Raw genomic sequence first — 22,216 nt, 5'->3', positions numbered from 1 at the left:
CCCATCCTCTGGCCCTACATTTCTGTGGGGCAGGGGCCGGCAGTAGCAAGCTGAGCTGGGCATGTCATTGCAGTGGGCCGAGGCCCTGGGCGTGTTCCAGCAGGCAGCCGACTGGATCGGCCTGGAGTCGCGCAAGTCCCTGTGGGGCCAGTTCTGGTCAGCCCATCAGCGCTTCTTCAAGTACCTGTGTGTGGCCGCCAAGGTGCACCGGCTGGTGGAGCTGGCCCAGGAGGAGCTGGCCCAGGACAAGGTGAGCTGGGTTGGGCTGAATCCCCAGAAAGAAGCGGGCACAGGCTTGTGTGGAGAACGGGGTTGTCTGGGAGCTGAGGCCAGCCATTGGTGCCAGGTTAACATCCCAGGGGACGTGGGCTTTTTGGGGTCTGGCAGCCTGAGTAACACAGGGGAAGGAGGACGGAGCAACAGGCCAGCCCCAGGTTTCCAGCTGCAGGGGTGGGTGTGGGGGCAGGGGGTCCAATCCTGCTCACACACACCCACCCCCGCAGTGTGTGGTCATCGGGCTGCAGTCCACAGGTGAGGCGCGGACCCGGGAGGTGCTGGGCGAGAAGGAGGGACAGCTTGATGGCTTCGTGTCCGCCGCCGAGTGAGTGACACCTTGGGGGCCTGGCCCTGCCTGTGACCCCAGCTGAAGGAGCCGACCCCGACCCTCAGAGACCTTAGGTCCAGCCCAGGTTGTTAAGCCAGAAAGGGTAACCATGGGGACCCAGGACTCGGGGGCCACTGGCCCAGGGTCCCGAGACTTTCGAATGAAGCTTCCCCAGGCTCACCCCTTATGTGGGTACCGGGCTGTTTCAAGGACTGCACAGATTTTAGGGACTGTCCCTGGTGGTCCCTGAAGCCCCTGGCCTCCCTTTCCACCCTGGGCGAGGATCCCAGCATGAGGCCCCTTGCCTGCTCTGCCTCATCCTGTCTCTTCCTGCACGGTCCAGCATGTCCTCCTTTCCCCTGGGCCCCCCACTCTGGGATGCCCGCCTTGTTCTTCAGAGCCATCAGTGCTTGCAGGCAGAGCCCCACCCAGCCCCCCACCTATATTCAATCTATTGCCCACCAAGTGTGGGTAGGACCCCAGTGGGACCCCTGCCCCCGTCCCTGCAGCTCCTTCCCCCTCTACCCATCTTCTCTGAGCCCCTGTGCCCAGACCCACTCTTGGGGCCTCTTGGTGCTAGGCGTCCACTAGGCAGAGCAGACCTTACACATGGGACCCAACCCCTCCATGTCTCCCAGTGAAAACAAACTCTGCATCTCACTTTCAGAGGCGTCTTTTTGTCACTAATTCAGAAGCACTTTCCTTCGACCAAGAGAAGGCGTGAGAGAGGAGCAGGCAGTAAGAGAAAGCGTAAGTGCCCGCCACCCGGCTGGACCTTGTGCCTATGGCCCCTCACTGCTCCTGCCGGGGCCCTCCAGCCTCCCTCCTTTCTGACCCTCGACCTGGGTTGGTATGCTGCCACATAGCCACATGGCCTGAGCCCATCCCCACCCCAGCCCTCCAGGGCAGCTGCTCAGTCAGCAAAAAACCCCAGTGCTGCAGGATGGCTGTGTGGCTAGTTCATTCCCAAGGCCTCCAGCCTCATCCCCAGAAGGCAGGGCCTCGCATTCCCCAGGTGAAAGTGAGTCTGAGGCTGAAACCACACTGGTCCAGGGGACCAGGATGGAGCCCTTACAAAGCACCCCAGGATAGGGGACTGGCCCAAGCACCTACCTGCAGGCACACACTGCACCCTGTTCTTGCAGGCAAAGGCTGAGCATCCTCTCATCAGGGGGAAGTGAGGCTCAGAGAGACCAAGCAACTCACCTGAGGGCATACAGCCAGCCTTGGGGCCCAGTCCTGCCCCTCAGGCTTCCTGGGAGCGCCCTGCAGGGTGTCCGGGACAGTATTCAGGTTACTTGGGCCCCTGGACCGCCACCTCCCAGGGCTTGGGCATGTCCTCTGGCTGACCCACCCAGCGCCACCTTGTGAGGTGGGGCACGTGGCCTCCCCAGGCACCACCCAAGGACGCACTGCTGTGTCAAGAAGTCTGGCAGGGTCGGTAACACGCCCCCGCCAGCAGCAGGGCAGAGACATGCCACAGCTGCACAGGGGGAAGGGGCTTGGGCCGTAAGCCCTAACCATCCAGGCATGCAGCCTGTCCCTGGACCACTGGGAGTCTCCCTGGGACCAGGCCGCAGTGACCCTTGACTGCTCCCTTGCAGGGCGGCCACGGGGCCGTGGGGTCAAGGCGCCCAGGCTGGCGTGCGAGGCGGCAGGTGTGATCCGCATCAGTGACGACAGCAGCACAGAGTCGGACGGCGGCCTGGACAGTGACTTCCACTCTTCCCCCGAGTCCCTGCTGGATGACGATGTGGTCATCGTGGATGCCATCGGGCTCCCAGCCGATGACCGCGGTGAGGCCCAATGCTGCCCTCCCCATCCTCACTTCTCAGGCTCTGAGCAGGGAGTCAGGGGCACATGAGCAGGGGCAGCCAGAGGTTCGGGGAAAGATTCTGGACCCCCACTACCCGTGGGCCCCCTCACCCTTGAGGGCCCAGGGCTGGGAGCAGGGCTGTGGACAGGCGGCCTGGCCCAGTCCCCCCTGACCCTCTGGCCCCACAGGCCCCTTGTGCCCCCCACAGCGGGACCTGCATGGCCCCGGTGTCCTGGAGCGGGTTGAACGGCTGAAGCAGGACCTGCTGGCCAAGGTGCAGGCGCTTGGCCGGGAGCTGCCAGTCAACACCCTGGACGAGCTCGTAGACCAGCTGGGGGGCCCAGAGTGTGTGGCCGAGGTGAGCTCTGGTGCCCCCTGGTGGCCAGCTTGGTGCGGGTGGGTGGGTGGGGAGTGGCTGCTGGATCCAGTGTCCTGCTCTCCCCTTCAGGCAGTGCTGCCCAAGCCCAACCCCCGACCCCCCTCCCCCTCCCTTCCTCTCTTCCTCTCTTCCACTGTGTGCCTGCGCGCTTTCCCGGGACGGGCCCTGGTGCCACCTCAGGTCTGTCTTGGCCCTATGTGGTCGGGTTGCAATAAAAAGACTCAGGAAGATGTAGTGACCGTGCCTGCTGATGACCCCATGGGTACCCGAGCCTAGGGAGAGGCCAGGTTCTGGCAGCCCCCACCACCCACCCACACCCAGGAGCCCCAGGAGCCAGGTGGGGGGACAGATGGGGAAACTGAGGCCCGTGGGGATCAGCCCCTGGGCGGCCACACCAGCTGACAACCTGTCCTCTCTCCCCACCACGGCCACAGATGACCGGCAGGAAGGGCCGTGTAGTGTCCAGACCTGACGGGACGGTGGTGTTCGAGTCACGGGCGGAGCAGGGTCTCTCCATTGACCACGTGAACCTCAGGGAGAAGGAACGCTTCATGAGTGGGGAGAAGGTGGGGTCCCTGGGGCACCCCGTGTGTGGCCGCATGTGGGCTGAGAGGCGCAGGGCTCTTGATAGACTGGCTAGAGGACCACCAGCTGTGTGTAGGGGTGTGTGCTGTGCTTGTGTGCCTGAGTGGGGCCCCCTAGCCCTCCCCAGTCCCACTTTCAGTTTGAGTCATCCAGGCCCTCTGTCAGTGCCTGGACCGCTGATGCTGAGCCACCCTGTGGGAACTGATGTCTGCAGGGCCAGCAGACTCTGGGAGTGACTCAGGATGGTCCAGACTCCACTCTAAGCCCACGGAGGCCCCTCAGGGACACACATAACCTGACCTTCCTGTGTGGGTCACCCTGAATGCTTCCAGTTGACCCAGGGCACATGGGGCGTGGGGCAAGGTGGAGCAGGCTGCCCACCCTGCCGCCCCTCTGACCCATCCCCAACCATGCGTACCCAGCTTGTGGCCATCATCTCAGAGGCCTCCAGCTCTGGCGTCTCCCTCCAAGCTGACCGCCGCGTCCAGAACCAGCGGCGCCGGGTGCACATGACGCTGGAGCTGCCCTGGAGCGCTGACCGAGCCATCCAGCAGTTTGGTGAGCCCTGCCCCCGCCTCAGGCCAACTCGCCCCAGGGGCCTACCTGGTCCCTAAACACCCCTTCTGCCTCCAGGCCGGACCCACCGCTCCAACCAGGTCTCTGCACCAGAGTACATCTTTCTCATTTCGGAGCTGGCGGGGGAGCGCAGGTTTGCTTCCATCGTGGCCAAGCGGCTGGAGAGCCTGGTGAGCCTGCAGGCAAGGGGCGGGCTGGTAGCTCCCCAAGGGGGGTGGGCCAGGGAGGAGCAACACATGGGTAACGTGTGACGGCCTCCCATCCTGGGCAGGGGGCTCTGACCCACGGGGACCGCCGTGCCACTGAGTCCCGGGACCTGAGCAAGTACAACTTTGAGAACAAGGTACCTGAGGAGGTGGGGCCCAGGAGAGGAGTGTTCCCGGGGTGCTGAGACCTGGGGTGCCCCAGTCTCTGACATGGCCCTTGGCCCACCCCGCAGTACGGCGCCCGGGCGCTCAGCTGCGTCCTCACCACCATCCTAAGCCAGACGGAGAGCAAGGTGCCACTGCCCCAGGGCTACCCCGGAGGGGATGCCGCCTTCTTCCGCGGTGAGCTGGTAGACCCCCCCCCCCACATACACACCAGGGGCACAGGAGATGCTGGCAGTGAGGGGGAGCCCTGGTAGGCTGTGGCCAGCAGTTGTGCGAGGCTCTCCCTCCCCGCAGACATGAAGCAGGGGCTGCTGTTGGTGGGCATTGGTGGGCGCGAGTCCCGGTCCGGCTGCCTGGATGTGGAGAAGGGTGAGTCCCTTGCTGGCTGGCACCTCCAGGATGGGGAGGGGGGAGGATATGAGGGGAGAGGGGGAAGACGGAGGCCACGTGGGCCTGAGGCACCCTGCCGTCCGCAGACTGCTCCATCAGCAAGTTCCTGAACCGCATCCTGGGGTTGGAGGTGCACAAGCAGAACGCGCTCTTCCAGTACTTCTCCGACACCTTTGACCACCTCATCGCCGCCGACAAGAGGGAGGGCAAATACGACATGGGCATCCTGGGTGAGCTCTGTGGGGATGCCCTCCCCTGGGCCGGGCCCCAGACCACCGCTCACCCCGCTCACCTGCTCGCCCTCCACAGACCTGGCCCCTGGCATCGATGAGATCTACGAGGAGAGCCAGCAGGTGTTCCTGGCGCCTGGGCACCCGCAGGATGGACAGGTGGTCTTCTACAAGGTGAGCAGCCCTGCCCCGCCCACCGCCACGCCCTGTTCACGGCCCCGCCCATCGCCTGACACACACATGCCCGCAGATCAGTGTGGACCGCGGCCTGAAGTGGGAAGAGGCCTACGCCCGGTCGCTGGAGCTGACGGGCACCCACGACGGCTTCTACCTCTCCTACAAGGTGGGTCCACCAGTGAGCCCCCAACGCTCTCCCAGGGGCAGGACCCAGGCTGGTGGGTTGGGAGGGGAGGGCGGTGGCCATCCTCACGCCCTCTCGGTTGACACGCGTTCTCGGATATGCGGCGCGCCCCCGCGAACTGCCCCATCCAGGTCCGCGGCAACAAGCCCAGCTGCCTGCTGGCCCAGCAGAACCGCGGAAAGCTCTTCACTGTGTACAAGCCCAACATAGGGCGGCAGAGCCAGCTAGAGTCCTTGGATAGCCTGAGTCGGAGGTTCCACCGGGTAGGTCCCCGGGGCCCCCTCTGTGCTCCAGTGTCCGGCAGCCCCCAGGCCGCCCCGGGCGCTAGGTGGGGGATGAGTAGCCCTGGGCCCTTTGCGCTGCAGTTTCCCACCGACAAGCTGGGGAGCGCGGACAGGTGCGTGCAGGGGCTCAACCCGCTGTGTCCGCAGGTGACGGCAGAGGAGGCCAGGGAGCCCTGGGAAAGCAGCTACACCTTCTCGCTGACGCACTGCAGCCACACCACGTGGTGAGGGCCCGGGGTGGCCTGGGGGGACTGTTGGGGGCACGCGCTCGCTTGCGCGGCAGCTGGTATGAGCCGCGGTCCCTCGCAGGAACCGGCACTGCCGGCTGGTGCAGGAGGGCAAAGACTGCGCGCAGGGCCTGCGGCTGCGCCACCACTACATGCTGTGCGGGGCCTTGCTGCGCGTGTGGGGCCGCATCGCCGCCGTCATGGCCGACGTCACCAGCAGCAGCTACCTGCAGATCGTGCGCCTCAAAACCAAGGACAAGAAGAAGCAAGTCGGTGAGTCAAGGCACCAGCGGGCTGGGGGAGGTGGGCGGCCTCAGCCCCGCCCCGCAGGCCCTGATGCTACCGCCCCCGCTCCACCCCGCCCCACCCCACCCCCACAGGTATCAAGATCCCCGAGGTCTGCGTGCGCCGTGTTCTGCAGGAGCTGCAGCTGATGGACGCCGACGTGAAGCGCAAGCAAGCGCGCACTCGGGCTCTCCTTGCTCCGCTGCCCACCCCACGCCCTCTTGCTCTGCCCTTTGGCCCCGGGGAGGTCCTGGACCTCACGTATAGCCCGCCGGCCCAGGCCTTCCCTGCACCCTCACCCTTCACCTTCCCGGCCCTGGGCCCGGGCCCCGGCCCCGGCAGTCAGCTGCTGGGCGCCCCCGACACCCCCGACGCCCCGGCTGACCCCGTGGCACTCCTGCACCAGGGCTGCGAAATCAACTTCAAGGAGGTGCTGGAGGACATGCTGCGCTCCCTCAACGCCGCGCCACCCCCCGAGCCCCCCGGCCCTCTGGGCCCTCTGGGTGCGGGGGCGGCGGGCGCACCGGCCGGTGGAGCACCAGAGCGGCAGAGCGTCATCCAGTTCAGCCCCCCCTTTCCCAACTCCTAGGTCCAGGCATCCTTCCCGAATGAAACATATTTATCCGTAATAGGCTCCCGTCTACACGGGGAAGAGAGTGGCTAGCCGAGCAGGGCCAGGACCCCAGCCGACTACTGAGAGGAGCGGGGCCAGGGGCCCCTCGTCCAGCCTCCCGAGGCCTCCATTGCAGTGCCTTCCCGCCCGGTGCCTGGGCAGACCCCCAAAATGCTGTCCGCCCTGAGGGACCCTCTGAGGCCTTGCCTGGTGGGCAGTGGCCGTGTGCAGCCCCCCACTCAGGATACTTGGGGGCCAGGCAGGGCCTGGGGTGGCGGCTCTTCTCTGTGCCTCTATCCTCTACTGCCCCCCCCTCCAGGCCTGGGTTGGGGCTCCCACCCCACCCACCTTACAAGGCCCGGTCAGGCCTGTACCCCTGACATCCACAAACTGGGTGGCCCCAAGAGCTGGAAACTCAGGAAACCCCAGGTGCTCAGGGCCCCACCACCTCTGGGGGGTTCCAAGGGGCAGATCCCGTCTTAATATATGCAACCCCTCCCTGCTCTCTGTGCCCTAAATTATTGCCCAGCCACCTCTCTCAGGGGCCTGGAATCCCTGCAGAGCTGGTGGCCGGCCTCTGGTTTCTATGTGTATTTATAATTAATTCAAGTGTATATATGTAAAGAGATCTTTTTTAAATATATGTGCCTTTTCACTACTTGGGTCAGGCCCCACTTGGTGATGCTGAGTCCCGTTCCTCTGAACACCTTGATCTGGACTGACTGCCATCTCTGCCTTGGTTTCTTCCCAGGTCTGCTCCAGATGGTGTTGGGTGTGGCAGGTGGGGCAGACCAGGGACAGGACAGCCCAAGAGTAGGGCTTGGTCTGGAAGGCAGGACGGGATGCCTGACCCTTCCTGGAAACTGGGGAGCATGCCCAGCCCATGGCCGGAAGTTGGAAAGGGACTAGGGAGCAAAGTCGGGAGACCCTGCTAGAAACAGCCAAGGGTGGTGGAGGTGGCTCTTGACCCGCCATCCAGACCCCGTCAGTCCCCTCCCCCTGTAGGTCCCTACTCCTGGGGGAAGACTGCTGGGGTGGGGGGGAGCCAGCTCAGCCATTCTACAGCTGTGCACCCACCTCCCACTCTCACAGAATGGCCCCTTTGAGCAGCAGGCAGGCTGTACCCACCCACAGCCCTTCCCGGGAAGTGGGGCTGAATACGCCAGGTGAAGCCCATGGGCAGGCCTGATGCCCGGACTCCATGTCTTCATTGCAAGGCCAGCATGGTTGAGCAGACCCTGACAGGCATGGCTCGATGCCCAAACCAACTTGGCCTGATGCCCAGCCTGGGTGCAGTGGGCCTCCAACGGCAGGGTCACGAGCCTAAGTCCCCTGATCTCCCACACCTGGGTACACTGGAGGAGACCAAGGCCACCTGTGCTGAGAGCAGCAGCCAATGAGGAGGCATTATCTCCCCCAGGATCAGCTGGGCTGGGTGGAGGAGATTAACAACCCCGGGCAGAAAGACAGGTGCAGCCCTCTGAACCCCGAAGGAACTCCACCTCCCTACTTGCCCGCACCCCACTCAGCCTGGGGAGCTGATGACACCTGCCCCTGAGCCCTGAGTTAGCAAAAGCCAGGAGCAAGCCAATCTGTGTTGTGTTGTACATTTTATTCCCACAAGGCAGCCAGGGGTGGGGTTGTCAAGCTGTGGCCAGGCCAAGGGACCTTCCTCCGGCAGGGGTGCACGCCAGGTTCTCAGGTCTGCCCCACCAGGGGCTGGTTTTCAGACAGACCGTCATAGGCACCGGGAGAAGGCTCCTTGGAGCACAGGCAGCAGGCTTGGCTAGGGGCAGCACCTTCTGGAGCTAGAAGTAGCACGGCAGGTCCTTCTCTATCACCTGTCGGGGAGAAGGGGGTCAGGGGTGCCTTTTCCTGAGTCCCCCCAGCGGGCTCCCTGGACAGGCACCTACCAGGGGCTCTTCCATGGGACCATACCGCTTCACCACACAGCCATTCTTGTCAATGAGGAACTGCAAGGAGGCCACCGTGGGTATGAGGTGAGCCAGTGGCCCCCACCTGCCATTCGCATGGCTCTGGACCCTCAAAGCAGCACAACTGTGGCTGGTGGCCGTGTCTGTCCATCCCGCCAGGGCCCCTGACCCCCCTTACCTTGGTGAAGTTCCATTTGATGGCGCTACAAGAGAAGCATGAGGTTGTGAGGAATCCCTTGGCAGTTGCAGATCCCCCCTCCACTGCCCCCAGGAAGCCATCCTGTCCTCCCCGTCCCCCAGCCCCCAACTCACTTTCCCAGCATGCCCCTCCCCTTGGGCTGGACTTTCATCCATTTCCACAGAGGGTGGGCGTCGTCCCCATTTACACAGATCTTGCTGAACATATCGAATTTGACGTTATAGCCAGCGGCGAACTCTTTGATCTCCGCATTAGTCCCTGGCTCCTGTGTAGACCCGGGTTGAGGGGGGAGGTGAGTGGGGAGGGGCCTATGCCCCTTTCACTCCCCGCTTCCACAGACAGCTCCTCTCCCCAGCCCGCACAATGGGACACACAAGGACATCCAGGGCCAGCCACGACGCACCTGCCTCCCGAACTGGTTGCAAGGGAAGGCCAGGATCCGTAAACCACACTCGGCGTATCGGGCGTGCAGGTCGACCAGCTGAGTGTAGTTTACGTCAGTCTTGCCTCATTGCGAGGCCACATTGGTGACGATGCACACGTAGCCCCTGGAGACGGGATGAAGCGGTCAGGTCTGGGCCACGACCTTACCCCCGCCGCCCCCACCAAGTGGGCAAGGACCCACCGGTACTTGTCCAGGTTAACCATGCGCCCGTCGATGTCCTTGGCTGAGAATTCGTGCATGGAGCGAGCACAGCGCCAGTCGTCGCGGGACGCACACTGCAAGGCAAGGGCTGGCTGAGCGGCCGACTGACCTCGGGGCTTGGAGCCCACAGCCGCTCAGCCCACTCGCCCTGCCCAGGGTACCTAAGGGAGAAAAACCCGGGCCCTGGGACTAAGCAAAATGTGATGCTCCTCCTCAAAGTCTCCCCTGTACAGCAGGGCGCACTGGGCCGGAGTCATTGAGACCTAGGGAGGGCTCGGGACCCTGCCAGGTGCCCCAGCGGATGGGGAGGCCGCTAGGTGTGGGGGCCTCCGTGCGCACCGGGTCTTGGGATTCGGTGGTGCAGCCGCTCTCCCCGGCCGGTGGTCCCGCCAGCCCAGGGCTCTCAGGAACTGGCCTCCTCCTCCGGGGGCGCGCCCTCCTGCGTCGGCATATCCGAGCCCTCCGCCTTCGGGGGGCTCGGCGCCGTCGCCCGGCCGGCAACCGGCGCCGCTGCCCGCGACGACCCGGGGAGCAGGCGGCTGCGCGGCCCATGCCCGCAGGTCTCTGACTGAACCTGTGCCCACCGAGCGCCAGGCCCCGGGGACAAAGGGCCGGTAGCCAAGGGCGCCAGGCCGCTCCTTTGTGACGCCACCGCAAGGGGCCCCGGGGCGCGCAGGGCGGGGGAGGGGCAGTGATGACCCGCGGCGCGTGATCCCGGATTTCCACCCCTTCCGGCGCCCCCGCTCTCCAGGCCGCAGTCGGGGAGCCAGAGGCCGACGGCACCACCCCCAGCTGCCCGGATACAGCAGCCTGTGTGCGTCAGGGGCTTCCAACCGTGGGTTCCGACCGCCCAGCCCTGTCCCCGGCCCCCCGGACGCCGCCTCGGTCCCCGACCCAGACTCGGACTGTGACCCCCGCCCGCGCTCTAGCCACGGTCCGGATGGCCGCGGAGGGGGCGGCAGGCGCCCCCCGCCCAAGGTCGCCAGAGGCAGGTCGCGCGCCCGCCCAACGGCCCGCTGGCCGGTCGGCGGCGCCACACTCACCATGGTGCTGGCCAGGCCCGGCGCGGCCACAGCCCCGCAGAGTAGCGCTGGCTTCAGCAGGCGGTACAGACGGCTAAAGCTCATCTCTACGGTTGGGGGCCCGGGAAAGCAGCGCTCCTCCCCTCGCCGAACCGGCCAATGGACGCGCGCCGGCGGGCCTCACCTCCCCGCCCTACACCACGCCCAGCAACACTCTCATTGGTCGGATGTTCAGGCGTCGCAGACGCGTGCCCACACCAGCCAATGGGAGGCCGGAGTGGGTTGGCGGGGCGGGGCCTAGGCCGGGCTGCGGTTTTTTTGTCGCTGTGACTGCGCATGCTCGTGCGCGGGCGGGGGCCGCGTCCGCCCAGGCGGTGCGTTGGTGGATTGCGGAGTTATCCGCACTGAAGGATGCTCGACAACTTGAAATACTACTGGAAGCCCGTGGGGGGGATCGGGGTGGTGGGGGAAAGGTTGGCTCGAAGTCTCAGAAAACATGCTTGTTTTTTTAAAATGTAAATAAAACCACGCTGGGCGTCGGACTACCCCCACTCGAGCTGCGGTGTCGCTACGAGGGTCTGGAGGTCACCGGCGGCGACAGGCCCGGATGGCGGTGGCGCTGCCGCAGGGTGCGCCATCAGCGCACGGCCCAAGGTCTCCGCCCTTGGAAACCGCAGGCTTAGCCGCTTATATAAGTGACACGTGAGCCCTGGGGGGGAGGGAAGCTTCGGCAGTTACCTTGTGGTCCCGCCCCCTTCTCTGAGCGGACGCTCAGGTTTGTGCTTAGAAAGGTAAACACGAGGCCAAAGGGATCTGTTGTCACTTCCAACGTGACACAGCACGAGTGCATGCGGTTGGGGACAGAGTGCCCGCTGATTTGGCTCCTGGCGCATTTCCACTCGAGGCTCAGGCGTTGAGCCACCGCCCGGAGAGCAGCCCCACCCCATTCTTGGGACCTGAGTCACGGAATTCCACAGCCCGCCTGGCTGCCCCCTTCCCCCAGCCGCGGCAGGACGTTGACCTGCGGCCAGGAGGGTGGTTTCAGCTTGTGCTGCTGGTCAGTTTCTCTCTTCTTGGATCCTCCCCGTGGACGTTTCTGCAGTGGTCTTGAGGGCAGGACTTTTGGGGCTGGGCTCATTTGGGGGAACTCCCCCACACACACACATAAACACACACCCTGCAACCTAGGCCTGCCCCAGGGGCCTTAGTAGGCTGCATTTGGTGGCAAAGGGGACAGGATCCCTGGGGCCAGATTGCCACACTCCTGTCTTGCACAACAGTCTTCATGTATTACTGCCTCTCAACCTGATCAACCACAGCTGGTGAGTTCTGCAGTCACATCTTTGCTGGAGCCCCCATTGTCTCAGCTTAGCTATCTCACTTCTCAGGAAATCCCCCCTCACTTCCGCCCGGGTGGGTGTGCAACACTGGGTGTCAACACCCACACCAGCCAATCTGAGTGGCCTTTAGAACAACACAGCTGTTTCTAGTTTCCTTTATGATGGGATCTGTAACTTTGTCATGAAGATGGCCACCATCTGCCTGGTTACTTGAAGGTTTCCAGGAAAATAGCTTAGGATGACTCCCCCGCCCTGTGGAGCCCACCACAGGGGAGACATACGCAAGGTCTCACCCCATTCCTGACTTCATACCAGTTACAATGAGAGCAGAGGGGGCAGGACGAGCTGCTGGTTATGGTTCCACTGGCTCTGGGAGGGCTTTGTGCTTGGGGATTCACTGCTTTTCCAAACATTCCTCCCCTTACAGAGAGGGCAGTGGAATCCTGGGGAAGCCCCAGCCAGGCTCCAGGAAGGCTCCCCTGTGGTGGCCTTTAATTGAGTTTAAAATTCACATCACATAGAATTCACCATTTTCACCAAAACATACAGTTAAGTGATTTTTAGAATATTCACAATGTTGTGGGACCATCACCACTATCCAATTCCAGAACATTCTTATCACCCCAAAATAAACTCCACCCCCATTTGTAGTCACCCACTCCAACCCCTGACACCCACCATCTACTTCCTGTCCCTGTTAAATTTCCTGTGAGTGGAATTAGCACTTCTTTGCTTTCTGTGTGTCACTTATGTCATTCAAAAAGAAACCCTGTCCCCGTTACCAGTCTCCTCCATCTCCCTACCTCAGCCCCTGACAACCATGAATCCACTCTGTGCAGATTTGCCTGTTCTGGACTGTTCACATCAATGCAGTCATATACTAGGTGGCCTCTTGTGTGAGGCTTCTATGAGCATCATGTTTTCAAGGTTCATCCACATTATAGTGTGTGTCAGTGCTTCTTTTCATGGCTGAGTAATATCCTATGATGTGAATGGATTATATTGTGTTTACCCATGTATCCATTGATGAGTATTGTGCTGTTCTACCATTTGGCTTTGTGATGCTGTACAAGACTTTTTGCATGGGCGTATGTTTTCATTTCTCCTGGGCATGCACCAGGGAGTGGAATTGCTGGCTCACATGGTCACTCTCTTTAACTGTTAAAGGAACTGCCAGGCTTCCCCACAGCTGCTGCTGGATCTCACATCCCCGGCCAGGAGTGTGGGGGTGGTGGCCTAATTTCTGACCTCTGGGCTCTGCCAATTGGCAGAGCTGCACGGTGGCGATTCCCAGGAGGAAGTTGTAACTCCATGCCCCGTTGCTGAGGTCACGCAGTCACAGGCAGAATTCTGATTCATGGGTGATGGGGTGGGGCTCACCTGCTCCCGTGAGCCCATTCTCCCCTCTTCCCTGCCCCAAGGAACAGCAAGGCAACCTAACATCCCCTGCCACCCACACCTGGGCCTTCCCTGGGTAACGGTCCAGGCTGCCCTTGGGAACCTCCAGCAGTTCTGCCCCCTCCCCCACTCAGATTTGCCCATCACCTAGATAGACACTCTTTCTCCTGTCTTAAAACCCACTCTAGGACATCCCTGGTGGCTAAGTGGTTAAGAATCTACCCACCAATGCAGGAGACATGGGTTTGATCCCTGGTCCGGGAAGATCTAACATGCTGGAGGGCAACTAAGCCTGTGCGTCACAACTACTGAGTCCAGGCACCCTAGAGCCCGTGCTCTACAACAAGAGAAGCCACCGCAATGAGAAGCTTGTGCACCACAACTAGAGAGTAGCCTCCACTCGCCACAACTAGAGAAAGCCTGTGCTCAGCAACTAATACCAAATGCAGCCAAAAATAAAATAAATAAAACCCACTCTAGACCACCTCTCTCTCTCCCCGCTACATCCACATCTCCTGTTTCTTCCCTCCCATAAAGAAAGGCCCCCTCCCTGGATCTGCCCTCCGTGGTCACAAACAGTGGCCCCTGGGCCAATCCCCTGTTCAGTCTGCAGACCTGCTTTGACAGCTTCTCCATCCCCCCTCCTCCAGACACCTCCTTCACCTGGCTCCAGGATACCTGGTTTCCACCCACCCTCTATTCTGTTTCAGGGACACTTAGGTAGCGCCAGCATCCTGCAGTCTTCAGCCAAGTACATATGCAATGGGTGCTGTTCTTGCTTCTGTTCTACAAAGGGGGAGGGGGACATTGAGGCACAGAGAGGTTAAGTAATATGCCCAGGTCACACAGCCAGCACTGGAGCCCAGGTAGCCACATCTCTTTGCTTTCTGCCGTTTCCTCCCCTCCTCTCAGCCTCAGGGCTCAGGCCTGACTTCTGATGGGCTCCGTGACCTCATCAGACTCTCAATGCCAGTCTGCACTGTGCGCCCACAACACCCACAACACCCACATCAGTCTCCACTCCAAGCTCATCCTGAGTTTCAGGCTTGTACCCTACTGTCCCCTGGATATCTCCCCGTAGGGTCCCCCAGGAGTCCCAAGCTCACCATGTCCAAGATCTGCTCCTGATCTGCCTCCTACACCTCCCCACCGAGGTCTGTTCTTCCTCCTTTGCTTGTCTCTGCGTCTTTCCACATCCTGTCCACCTACAGATCCTGTGAGCACTGCCTTCCGGACACCCTGGACCTGCCCACAGCTCACTCTTCACTTGAAGCCTCATCTATCTCTGGCCAGGACGGTCCTCCCCAGCCCACTCTTTGGTCTCCCTGTTTCTGCCCTGCGGAGATGCTGAAAATGGCTGCAAACACAAACTTCTCAAACCCAACCAGCAAAGGCTCCCAGGATCTGCCCCACCTGACCCTCTGACCCACAGGCCTCCTTGCTGCCAACACACTAGGCCTCAGGGCCTTTGCACACGCTGTACCCTCCGCCTGATACACTTTCCTCGACATCCCCATGGCTCCTACCCTCTCACCCTTTGGGGTTTTGCTGGAACCTTCCCTGACCACATTTGAGACTGCTCTATTTTTTCTTCCACAGCACTGTCTCCTTCTAACATGCTGTATCATTTACTTATGTCCACTGTTTCTGTCCTGTCTCTCCCTGGCATGTAAAGGTGCTTGGTCTGTTTTGTTCCCTGTCCCTTTGGCTCCTCATTAAATAGTGAATCATTGAATTAATCTATTACTGAATGAGAAGTTACTGACATAAGGAAGCTGGGCTGAGCAGGCCTGAGCAAACCTCCTGAACCAACTCGGGGGGAGGGTCCAATGCAGAGGTTGTGCACTCTTGGGGGTCTGTGGGGTATCCAACCAGGGGCTGGGCTGGGGCTCAGGGGACAGGAAAGGGGGAAAAGAGAGGTGGGTGCATTTCATAAGCACCAGGAACTATACCAAGCTCCTCCCAAGTACGAGCATCTCTATAGGCCCTCTAAAATGGGGGACACTTTATTCTTTCCATTATACAAAACGGAAAACTGAGGCTCCGCTCACACCTCCTCTGTCTCACCAGATTCTAAACAGTCTCCCCAGACTGATTTTGAGCAAAAACCACCACTCACGACAGGCCTTGCGGTCAAAGCATCGCGAGAACTTCTGTGCGGGTGGGCGGTGCTGTTTGAAAGTTTCTCGCGCAACCAACCGCCGCTTTAGTAAGGCCAGGGCTGCCCTTGGCAGTGCCGTTCCCGAAGGTCGCTGTATTCAGGCGTTTGCCTGCGACAGCCCTGCACGGGTAGACAACGTGTGGGGGGCCTGATCAGGACTCGGCGTAGGCACAGTGGGCGCGGGTCGTGCCGGTCGCAGGCGCAGTGTGTGAGAGCGGCGGCAATCATGGACGACGAGGAGGAGACGTACCGGCTGTGGAAAATCCGCAAGACCATCATGCAGGTGAGCCGCGCGGGGGCCGCCCTCCTTGGAGAACGCGGTGAGGGCGGGCCTGGCTGCGCCAGACGAATTGGGCACGCGGCTGCCGAGGCGTGGACGGCGGGTGCCAGGGCCCACTGATGGGGATGAGCCTCTCCACCCGCGGCCGGGCGGCTGGAGCGGAGGAGTCGAGCCCCAGAGTCCCCCGAGAGGGGGTTAGAATCTCGCTCGAGCTGGAGGGAGGGAAGGCGGGAGACGCTGGGCCGCCGTGTGTTTGTGTTCCTGGAAGGTTGTGGTGGTAAGCCCCTTCAAGCCCCTGATCCTTGAAGTCCTTAATCAGTAAGAATTGATAACAGGCCAGACTAGAAGTTCAGGCAAGGCTTTATTGGAGCTTATGCTGCAGCAGGAGGGAGCGAAAACAAGCAACAGGCGCCCTTCCTAGATCTTCCTGAATGGGGTGAGGATGGGCGCGGGTCCAGGGGTCATGCCAGAGTGATGACTTGGGTGGTCTGCCCGCCCTCTGGGTGGTGCTGTGTGCAGGGATCATGCCTGGCACCCAGCTTTTGCTCCCAGCACCTCAGAAGTGGCAGTGGAGTTTTTGACTTTTTGTTGTTGTCTATGATTTGCTCCAGCTGCTTCAAGTGCACAGTTATTTTTAGTCCTGCATAGTTTCTGGGTATTCTGTTGCTGGAGACGTTTGTCCAAGTGCAGGCACTGCGCAAAGGGTCCCAGCTCCCAGTCTGTCTTATCAGCACCACTTTAAGTACATAACGCAGAATCCCCGGTTCTTGACGGTGGGAGGAACCCTGGTGGGCTGGTCTGACCACTGTCTGGTGGCTACTTAGACGCCCTGCCCACGAACTCGGTCTCAATGTCACAGCAGTCATACCAGTTTTTTCTGTGTGCCACATAATTTAAGCCACCCTGTGGGTGGGGTCCAGTGTAATGCCACAAAGACTTGGGGTCTTGATCAAGAGCACCCAGCCTTCTGGGAATTATGCTGGAAGCTAAGGCTGAGCCGTGACCCAGCGTCTCCAATGCTTGGCAGAGCTACCCAAGACAGGGCTGGAGCAACTGCACTTCTACCTGTTGGTGTCAGGGCTGCGGGAGAGGAGACCTAGGTCTCTGGATGGAGACAGCATGGGGTGGGGGATGTTGGCACGGCTAGGGGGCAGCTCCAACCTTCCTTTCTCTTTCTGGGTCCTCACCTAGTCCGTGTGCTCACAAAGCCCCAGTTTCTGAGCAGGACCTCGAACTGCTGGGCCTCAGGCTTTCGCCTGGTTTCCCAGCCAGCACCCTCCCAGCCTGCTGTACCTGTCAGACCTATGCCTTGGGGCTTGGCTCTGGACTCAACATCCCCCCTTGCATCCCAGGCCTTTCCCCAGTCTCCTCTGCAGTGGCCTCACCCACCAGAGCTCTGGCTGCTGTCCCATCTCCACTGTGTGATCACCTGCCACTTCTCTCTGCAGCTGTGCCACGACCGTGGCTACCTGGTGACCCAGGACGAGCTGGACCAGACACTGGAGGAGTTCAAGGCCCAGTTTGGGGACAAGCCCAGTGAAGGACGGCCGAGGCGCACAGACCTCACGGTGCTGGTGGCCCACAATGACGACCCCACCGACCAGATGTTCGTCTTCTTCCCAGGTGAGGGCTGCTCAGGGCCAGCTCACAGCAGCCACCTGCTGTGCACCCCAGAGTCATGCACCCACCCTCATCCCTCTGCCCCCTGCACTCCTTGCTGTGGGGACCCCTTCTCCAGCTTCCCTCTTCTTGATCACCCACCCATTCTCTCTGGGCCGAAAGATCACATATCCAAATACGGTTTCATTCTGAGATTCTAGGGCCAGGACCCCAACAGAGGGACTTTGGGAGTAGAGTGGGTTAGTGGAATGGGAAGTGAGAGCAGCTTGAGGCGGCCGATGTACTGCACACAGACCCTGGGGCTGCCTTAGGCGCTGACCTGCTGGGCTCCTAGGGTCCAGCTGTTCTGTGGCAGGCCCTGCGTGCTGCCAAGATCATGAAGACCCCCACTGCTGCAGCATGGAGATGGGTGGTCTGTGTCTGGCAGGACCGTGCTCTCCGGGTCATCTCACCTCAGCTCACCTCTGAGAACCCCAGACCTTGTCTCGTGAACCTCTAGACTAAATGGCTTAATCCAGGGTTTCCCAAAGCTCAGAGCCACTGAGCCCTGGGCAAGCCCAGACTCCCAGACCCCACTTCCAGAAGAGGTCCCTGAGGTCCAGGGGGCCCAGGGCACCTGTCAGCTCCCATGTGACCTGGAGGCAGCCAGTCCCCCCATTCTGGGGACCAGCTGCCCGTTTCTTGCTTTGCACATGGAGAGGCTGAGGCCTGAGAGTTGGAGTGGCACCGCAGTGCCTTGGCAGAGCCAGGCTAGAACCTGGGTGCCCGATGGGAAGGGGCCCCTCAGCACTGACCAGCCTGTGCTCTGCCTGCAGAGGAGCCCAAGGTGGGCATCAAGACCATCAAGGTGTACTGTCAGCGCATGCAGGAGGAGAACATCACGCGTGCCCTCATTGTGGTGCAGCAGGGCATGACGCCCTCTGCCAAGCAGGTAAGCCCGCACCACTGGGGTGGGATGGAGCCCAGCCAGCACCTCTGTCCCCAGGCCCAGGGACCAGCTGCCACACTAGCTCCCAGCAACCCTGGGAGCATCCTGACAAGTGCTCACCTTTCTTGATGTGAGACCAAGGCCTTATTACTGTGCTGAGTGCCTGGGTGGAGTGGGGTGGGTTTTCCCAATTTATGATGCGAGATGTCTTTCTGAGCCACGAGGGTAAACCCTGCTCCACTTCCAGGGTGCCAGTTGCCCATGAGGAGGAGCTGGGTTGGGGCGGACCTGGGGGCCACACAGGGGCGGGCAGCCGCCCTTGCTGCACTTGAGGGTTGGCGTCTCTTCCAGTCCCTGGTTGACATGGCACCCAAGTATATCTTGGAGCAGTTTCTGCAACAGGAGCTGCTCATCAACATCACAGAGCACGAGGTAGGGGTGCGGGGGCTTGGGTGGGATGGGACTGGAGACCCACCCCCCAGCCCCTCACCTGTTGGGGAACGGCAGACGTCCGGGGTCCCCCCAGTGTGGAAAGAAGGTAGGGTGACCCAGCCTTCAGTCAGGAGTTGGGGGGCGGGGGTGCAGTTTCTATCTCCCCTGGAGCCCCGGGTCCCAGGATTGTGCCCTGTGGCCCATCTGCAGGGCAGGGATGTAGGCTCCAGACACCCACCCCCTCCCCCCAGTGTAGAGTCAGGACTGGTGCAGACCCCTGGAGCCCGAGCTGTACCCCTCCCCTGGGGGCTCCTTAGGGTCTGTCGCTCCATGGAGACCAGGTTCTCTTCTCACAGCTGGTCCCAGAGCATGTGGTCATGACCAAGGAAGAGGTAACGGAGCTGCTGGCCCGGTAGTATCCTTTCTGGACCCTGACTGGGCCCGGTTCCTCTCCCCACCCTGCCTGAATTTCACCCTGGACCCCCCCCATACCCCGTCAGTCCAGTGAGGCCTTTTCCCTGACCTGCTACCCAGTAAACTCCGAGAGAACCAGCTGCCCAGGATCCAGGCAGGAGACCCTGTGGCGCGGTACTTTGGGATAAAGCGCGGACAGGTAAGAAGCCCTCCCAGGGTGGAACTAGAGCCAGGGCTTCTGGGCGGGGTGGAGGGAACCCCAGGCTGCTGCTCCTGCACTGCTCCAGCTCTGCTTCCTGCCCCTAGGTGGTGAAGATAATCCGGCCGAGCGAGACTGCAGGCAGGTACATCACCTACCGGCTGGTACAGTAGCTGCCTGTGGACAGACAGCTGGCATCGAGGGGCCAGGCAGTGGCGTTCATCCCACTCCTGTGCGCGCGCCCCACCACTTCCCTCTCTGGATGCAGCCCCAGTTCCAGCCTGGTTGTGCCCAGCTTCTGTGATGAATAGTCACAGATCACACGACTAACTGCCCGTTTCTCTCCCAGCATGTCCCCTGGAGGACAGAGAGATGGTCGTGACCACCCCTTCACCCCACCCCACCCCCTTGCCGCTCCCAGCCAGGAGTGTGGGAGCTGGTTGCCTTGGGAACCTTGCCTCTGCTCCCCCTGGATCCTAGGGCCCTTTGCCTCGGGCCTTGGATCTGCCTTTCCTGGGCTAAGAGTCCCTGCAGCCTCTCCTGGATGCCAAGCCCCGGCCCTGGATCCCAGCTGACGGTGCCTCTGGATGGGCCAGGACACCTCAGGGTGGCCCAGCATCCTCTGGCCTCCCCTCGCTGTGTCCCCCACGGTGGCCCTGATGCTCCCTGTCCAGGGAATCTGAGGACAGTAGCGGTGAGATGGAAACTGGGATTTGGTTGCTTTGGAATGCTGGGCATCTTAAAGAATTAAAGCTATTTTGAGTAATAAGTTCACTCATCTGAAGACCAAGGCAAAACAACACTGGGTTTGCTGTGAGCAGCCTTGTTCAGGCTCTAGACCACTCCACAGGATCATTGCCCACTTCCCCTGGAGGGGTGGGGCTCCATCATGCCCTCTAGCTTTGCTTCTTGGTGCTCTTCTTCCATAGAAGTTGGGGGTCAGACTACCTAGTTTTCCTCTATATTAACTTCAGAGGCCTCCCTCCCCAGGCTAAGTGCCATTGTTTGTATTTTTAATTAATAGCTTCGTTGACATGGGATCTACATACCATACAGTTCACCGTTTTAAAGTTCAGGGTTCTGTGATTTTTAGTACATGCACAGTTGTGTACCACAGTCAACTGTGGAACACTCCATCACCCTAAAAAAAAGCCCCATTCTGTTAGCAGTCACCCCAGCCTCACTACCACTAACTCTGTTGATATGCCTGTTCTGGACATTTCCTATCAGTGGAATCACACCCTATGTGTCCTTCTGTGTCTGCTTCTCTCCTGAGTATCGTGTTCTCAGGGTCTCTCCACGTGGTAGCAAATATCAGGGCTTCTCTCCTTTTCCTGGCTGAGGGATGCTCCTGTGTGTGGAGACACTGTGTTTCTTCTTCAATTGATGGGCCTGGGTTGTTTCCATTGTGAGCAGTGTTGCTGTGAGCATCCGGGTACACATTGCTGTGGTTGTGTTTATTTTTCTGGGTGTGGTGTGTACCTTGGAGTAGAATTAGTCTTGTAGAAGCTCTGGTCACCCTTTGGAGAAGCTGTCAGGCTATCTTTCCTGTGGCTCCCCCGTTTCTCATTCCTGAGCCCTGTATAGATGTCCCAGTGTCTCTACCTCCTTGCCTGCACTAGTTCTTATGACCTGAGGGACGGGGAGTGGGTACAGGGTGGCCAGTGGTGGCGCTGTGGTTCTGGTTCCCTTGCCCGGTGCTGGTGGTGGTGAGCACCGGGCTTGCCAGCTGCCTGTGGGTTACCTCAGATATGTGTCTGTGCACAGGTCCTTTGCTTCTTGTTTAACTGGGTTATTTGTCTTCCATTACTGAGTTTTAGGGGTTCTTTATATATCCTAGGCACAAATTACAAAACGGTTTTCCCACGTTTTGTATTTTTTAGGTGTCTCCATGTAGTGTTTTTCTTTTTTGACTGCCTTGGGTCTTAGTTGTGGCATGTGTGGGATCTTAGTTCTCCAGCCAGGGATCAAACCACCTCCTGCTGCGCTGGCAGGTGGATTCTCAACCACTGGACCCCAGGGACGTCCATCTCCCTGTAGTCTTTATTTGTGGGTCTCAAATCCTGGGTTTACTCCTGGGCATCGTGTGACCTGGGGTGGTCACTTTCCCACTGACAGATGGTGCTCTTGATGCTGTTTGTTGAGGAATATATTGCGCTGCCCTGAGTTTCCACTCTTGTAGTGAACGCATAGACCCACGTGAGTCTGTGTTGAGATCCTCTTTTCGTTGATAAATTTAGGTGTGTTTTTAACTGGAGGATGATTGCTTTACAATACTGTGTTGGTTTCTGCCACACATCAACAGGAATCAGCCATAGGTATACATATCCCCCCTCCCTCTTGAACATCCCTCCCCAAAACTTAGGTGGTAAAATCATAATTTTACAGTACATCTTAACAGGCAAACAGGTCTCCCCTTTCTCCAAAACAGACATACGTTGTTTTCCATCAGCCAGAATAAGCCAGATGTAGACGGAGGAGCCTGGTGGGCTACAGTCCATGGGGTTGCTAAGAGTTGGACACAACTGAGCGACTTCACTTTCACTTTTCCCTTTCATGCACTGGAGAAGGAAATGGCAACCCACTCCAATGTTCTTGCCTGGAGAATCCCAGGGATGGCAGAGCCTGATGGGCTGCCATCTATGGGGTCGCACAGAGTCGGACATGACTGAAGCGACTTGGCAGTAGCAGTAGTAGCAGTAGATGGACAAATTGTCTGATTCCATTTACCTGGGATCTCTAAGGAGTCAGGTCCACAGAGACAGGAAGTAGATGGTGCTGGGGGCCAGGGACTGGGAGGAGAGAGGGAGTTGGTGTTTCCTGGGGACCAGAGTTTCAGTTTGGGAAGATGAGAAAGTTCTGGAGATGATGGTGGGGATGGTTGCACAACTGTGTGAATGTGCTGTGGTTGTGAACTATGCA

The 22,216-nt window shown here is 60.3% G+C and overlaps 3 protein-coding genes across 16 annotated transcripts in view; 2 read left to right on the top strand and 1 right to left on the bottom strand.

Moving 5' to 3' along the window:
• SBNO2 (strawberry notch homolog 2) overlaps positions 1-7,379 on the top strand; it is a 41,927-nt gene extending 34,548 nt beyond the window's left edge. For 9 of the 10 annotated variants that reach the window (XM_081502453.1, XM_081502456.1, XM_081502455.1 and 6 more), the window contains 18 exons: positions 74-250; positions 504-601; positions 1,272-1,354; positions 2,209-2,400; positions 2,609-2,778; positions 3,234-3,365; positions 3,807-3,942; positions 4,018-4,130; positions 4,232-4,303; positions 4,400-4,508; positions 4,626-4,700; positions 4,808-4,951; positions 5,031-5,125; positions 5,202-5,294; positions 5,444-5,575; positions 5,744-5,820; positions 5,906-6,096; positions 6,204-7,379. In XM_081502453.1, coding sequence (XP_081358579.1) covers positions 74-250; positions 504-601; positions 1,272-1,354; positions 2,209-2,400; positions 2,609-2,778; positions 3,234-3,365; positions 3,807-3,942; positions 4,018-4,130; positions 4,232-4,303; positions 4,400-4,508; positions 4,626-4,700; positions 4,808-4,951; positions 5,031-5,125; positions 5,202-5,294; positions 5,444-5,575; positions 5,744-5,820; positions 5,906-6,096; positions 6,204-6,697 — 2,583 coding nt within the window. In that variant the 3' untranslated portion in view covers positions 6,698-7,379. The remainder of the gene's footprint in view (positions 1-73; positions 251-503; positions 602-1,271; positions 1,355-2,208; positions 2,401-2,608; positions 2,779-3,233; positions 3,366-3,806; positions 3,943-4,017; positions 4,131-4,231; positions 4,304-4,399; positions 4,509-4,625; positions 4,701-4,807; positions 4,952-5,030; positions 5,126-5,201; positions 5,295-5,443; positions 5,576-5,743; positions 5,821-5,905; positions 6,097-6,203) is intronic. The other variant, XR_014057176.1, reaches the window with a different exon arrangement.
• Positions 7,380-8,314: 935 nt separating this feature from the next.
• Positions 8,315-10,717, bottom strand: GPX4 (glutathione peroxidase 4). 4 transcript variants are annotated; one of them, XM_081502445.1, is made up of 7 exons: positions 9,840-10,717; positions 9,480-9,574; positions 9,258-9,402; positions 8,968-9,119; positions 8,834-8,858; positions 8,635-8,694; positions 8,315-8,562 (listed from the first exon to the last, which is right to left on the bottom strand). In XM_081502445.1, exons 1-7 carry the CDS (start codon positions 10,050-10,052, stop codon positions 8,530-8,532), a joined length of 723 nt encoding a protein of 240 aa, XP_081358571.1. In that variant the 5' UTR covers positions 10,053-10,717; the 3' UTR covers positions 8,315-8,529. The 4 variants fall into 4 exon arrangements, with proteins under 4 accessions (XP_081358571.1, XP_081358573.1, XP_081358570.1 ...); XM_081502447.1 differs by having other exon boundaries at positions 10,544-10,717; XM_081502444.1 differs by having other exon boundaries at positions 9,480-9,588; positions 9,800-10,082.
• A 4,865-nt stretch (positions 10,718-15,582) lies between these two features.
• POLR2E (RNA polymerase II, I and III subunit E) lies at positions 15,583-20,060 on the top strand. 2 transcript variants are annotated; one of them, XM_081502448.1, is made up of 7 exons: positions 15,583-15,704; positions 17,150-17,324; positions 18,137-18,252; positions 18,601-18,681; positions 19,038-19,096; positions 19,216-19,294; positions 19,402-20,060. In XM_081502448.1, exons 1-7 carry the CDS (start codon positions 15,648-15,650, stop codon positions 19,465-19,467), a joined length of 633 nt encoding a protein of 210 aa, XP_081358574.1. In that variant the 5' UTR covers positions 15,583-15,647; the 3' UTR covers positions 19,468-20,060. The 2 variants fall into 2 exon arrangements, with proteins under 2 accessions (XP_081358574.1, XP_081358575.1); XM_081502449.1 differs by lacking the exon at positions 18,601-18,681.
• Positions 20,061-22,216: the final 2,156 nt, after the last annotated feature.

Source organism: Giraffa tippelskirchi, chromosome 6 (assembly GCF_054371585.1).
Source record: "Giraffa tippelskirchi isolate mGirTip1 chromosome 6, T2T-mGirTip1v1.2.pri, whole genome shotgun sequence".
NCBI classification, from domain to species: Eukaryota; Metazoa; Chordata; class Mammalia; order Artiodactyla; family Giraffidae; genus Giraffa; species Giraffa tippelskirchi.
This window is presented reverse-complemented; position numbering and strand designations above follow the sequence as displayed.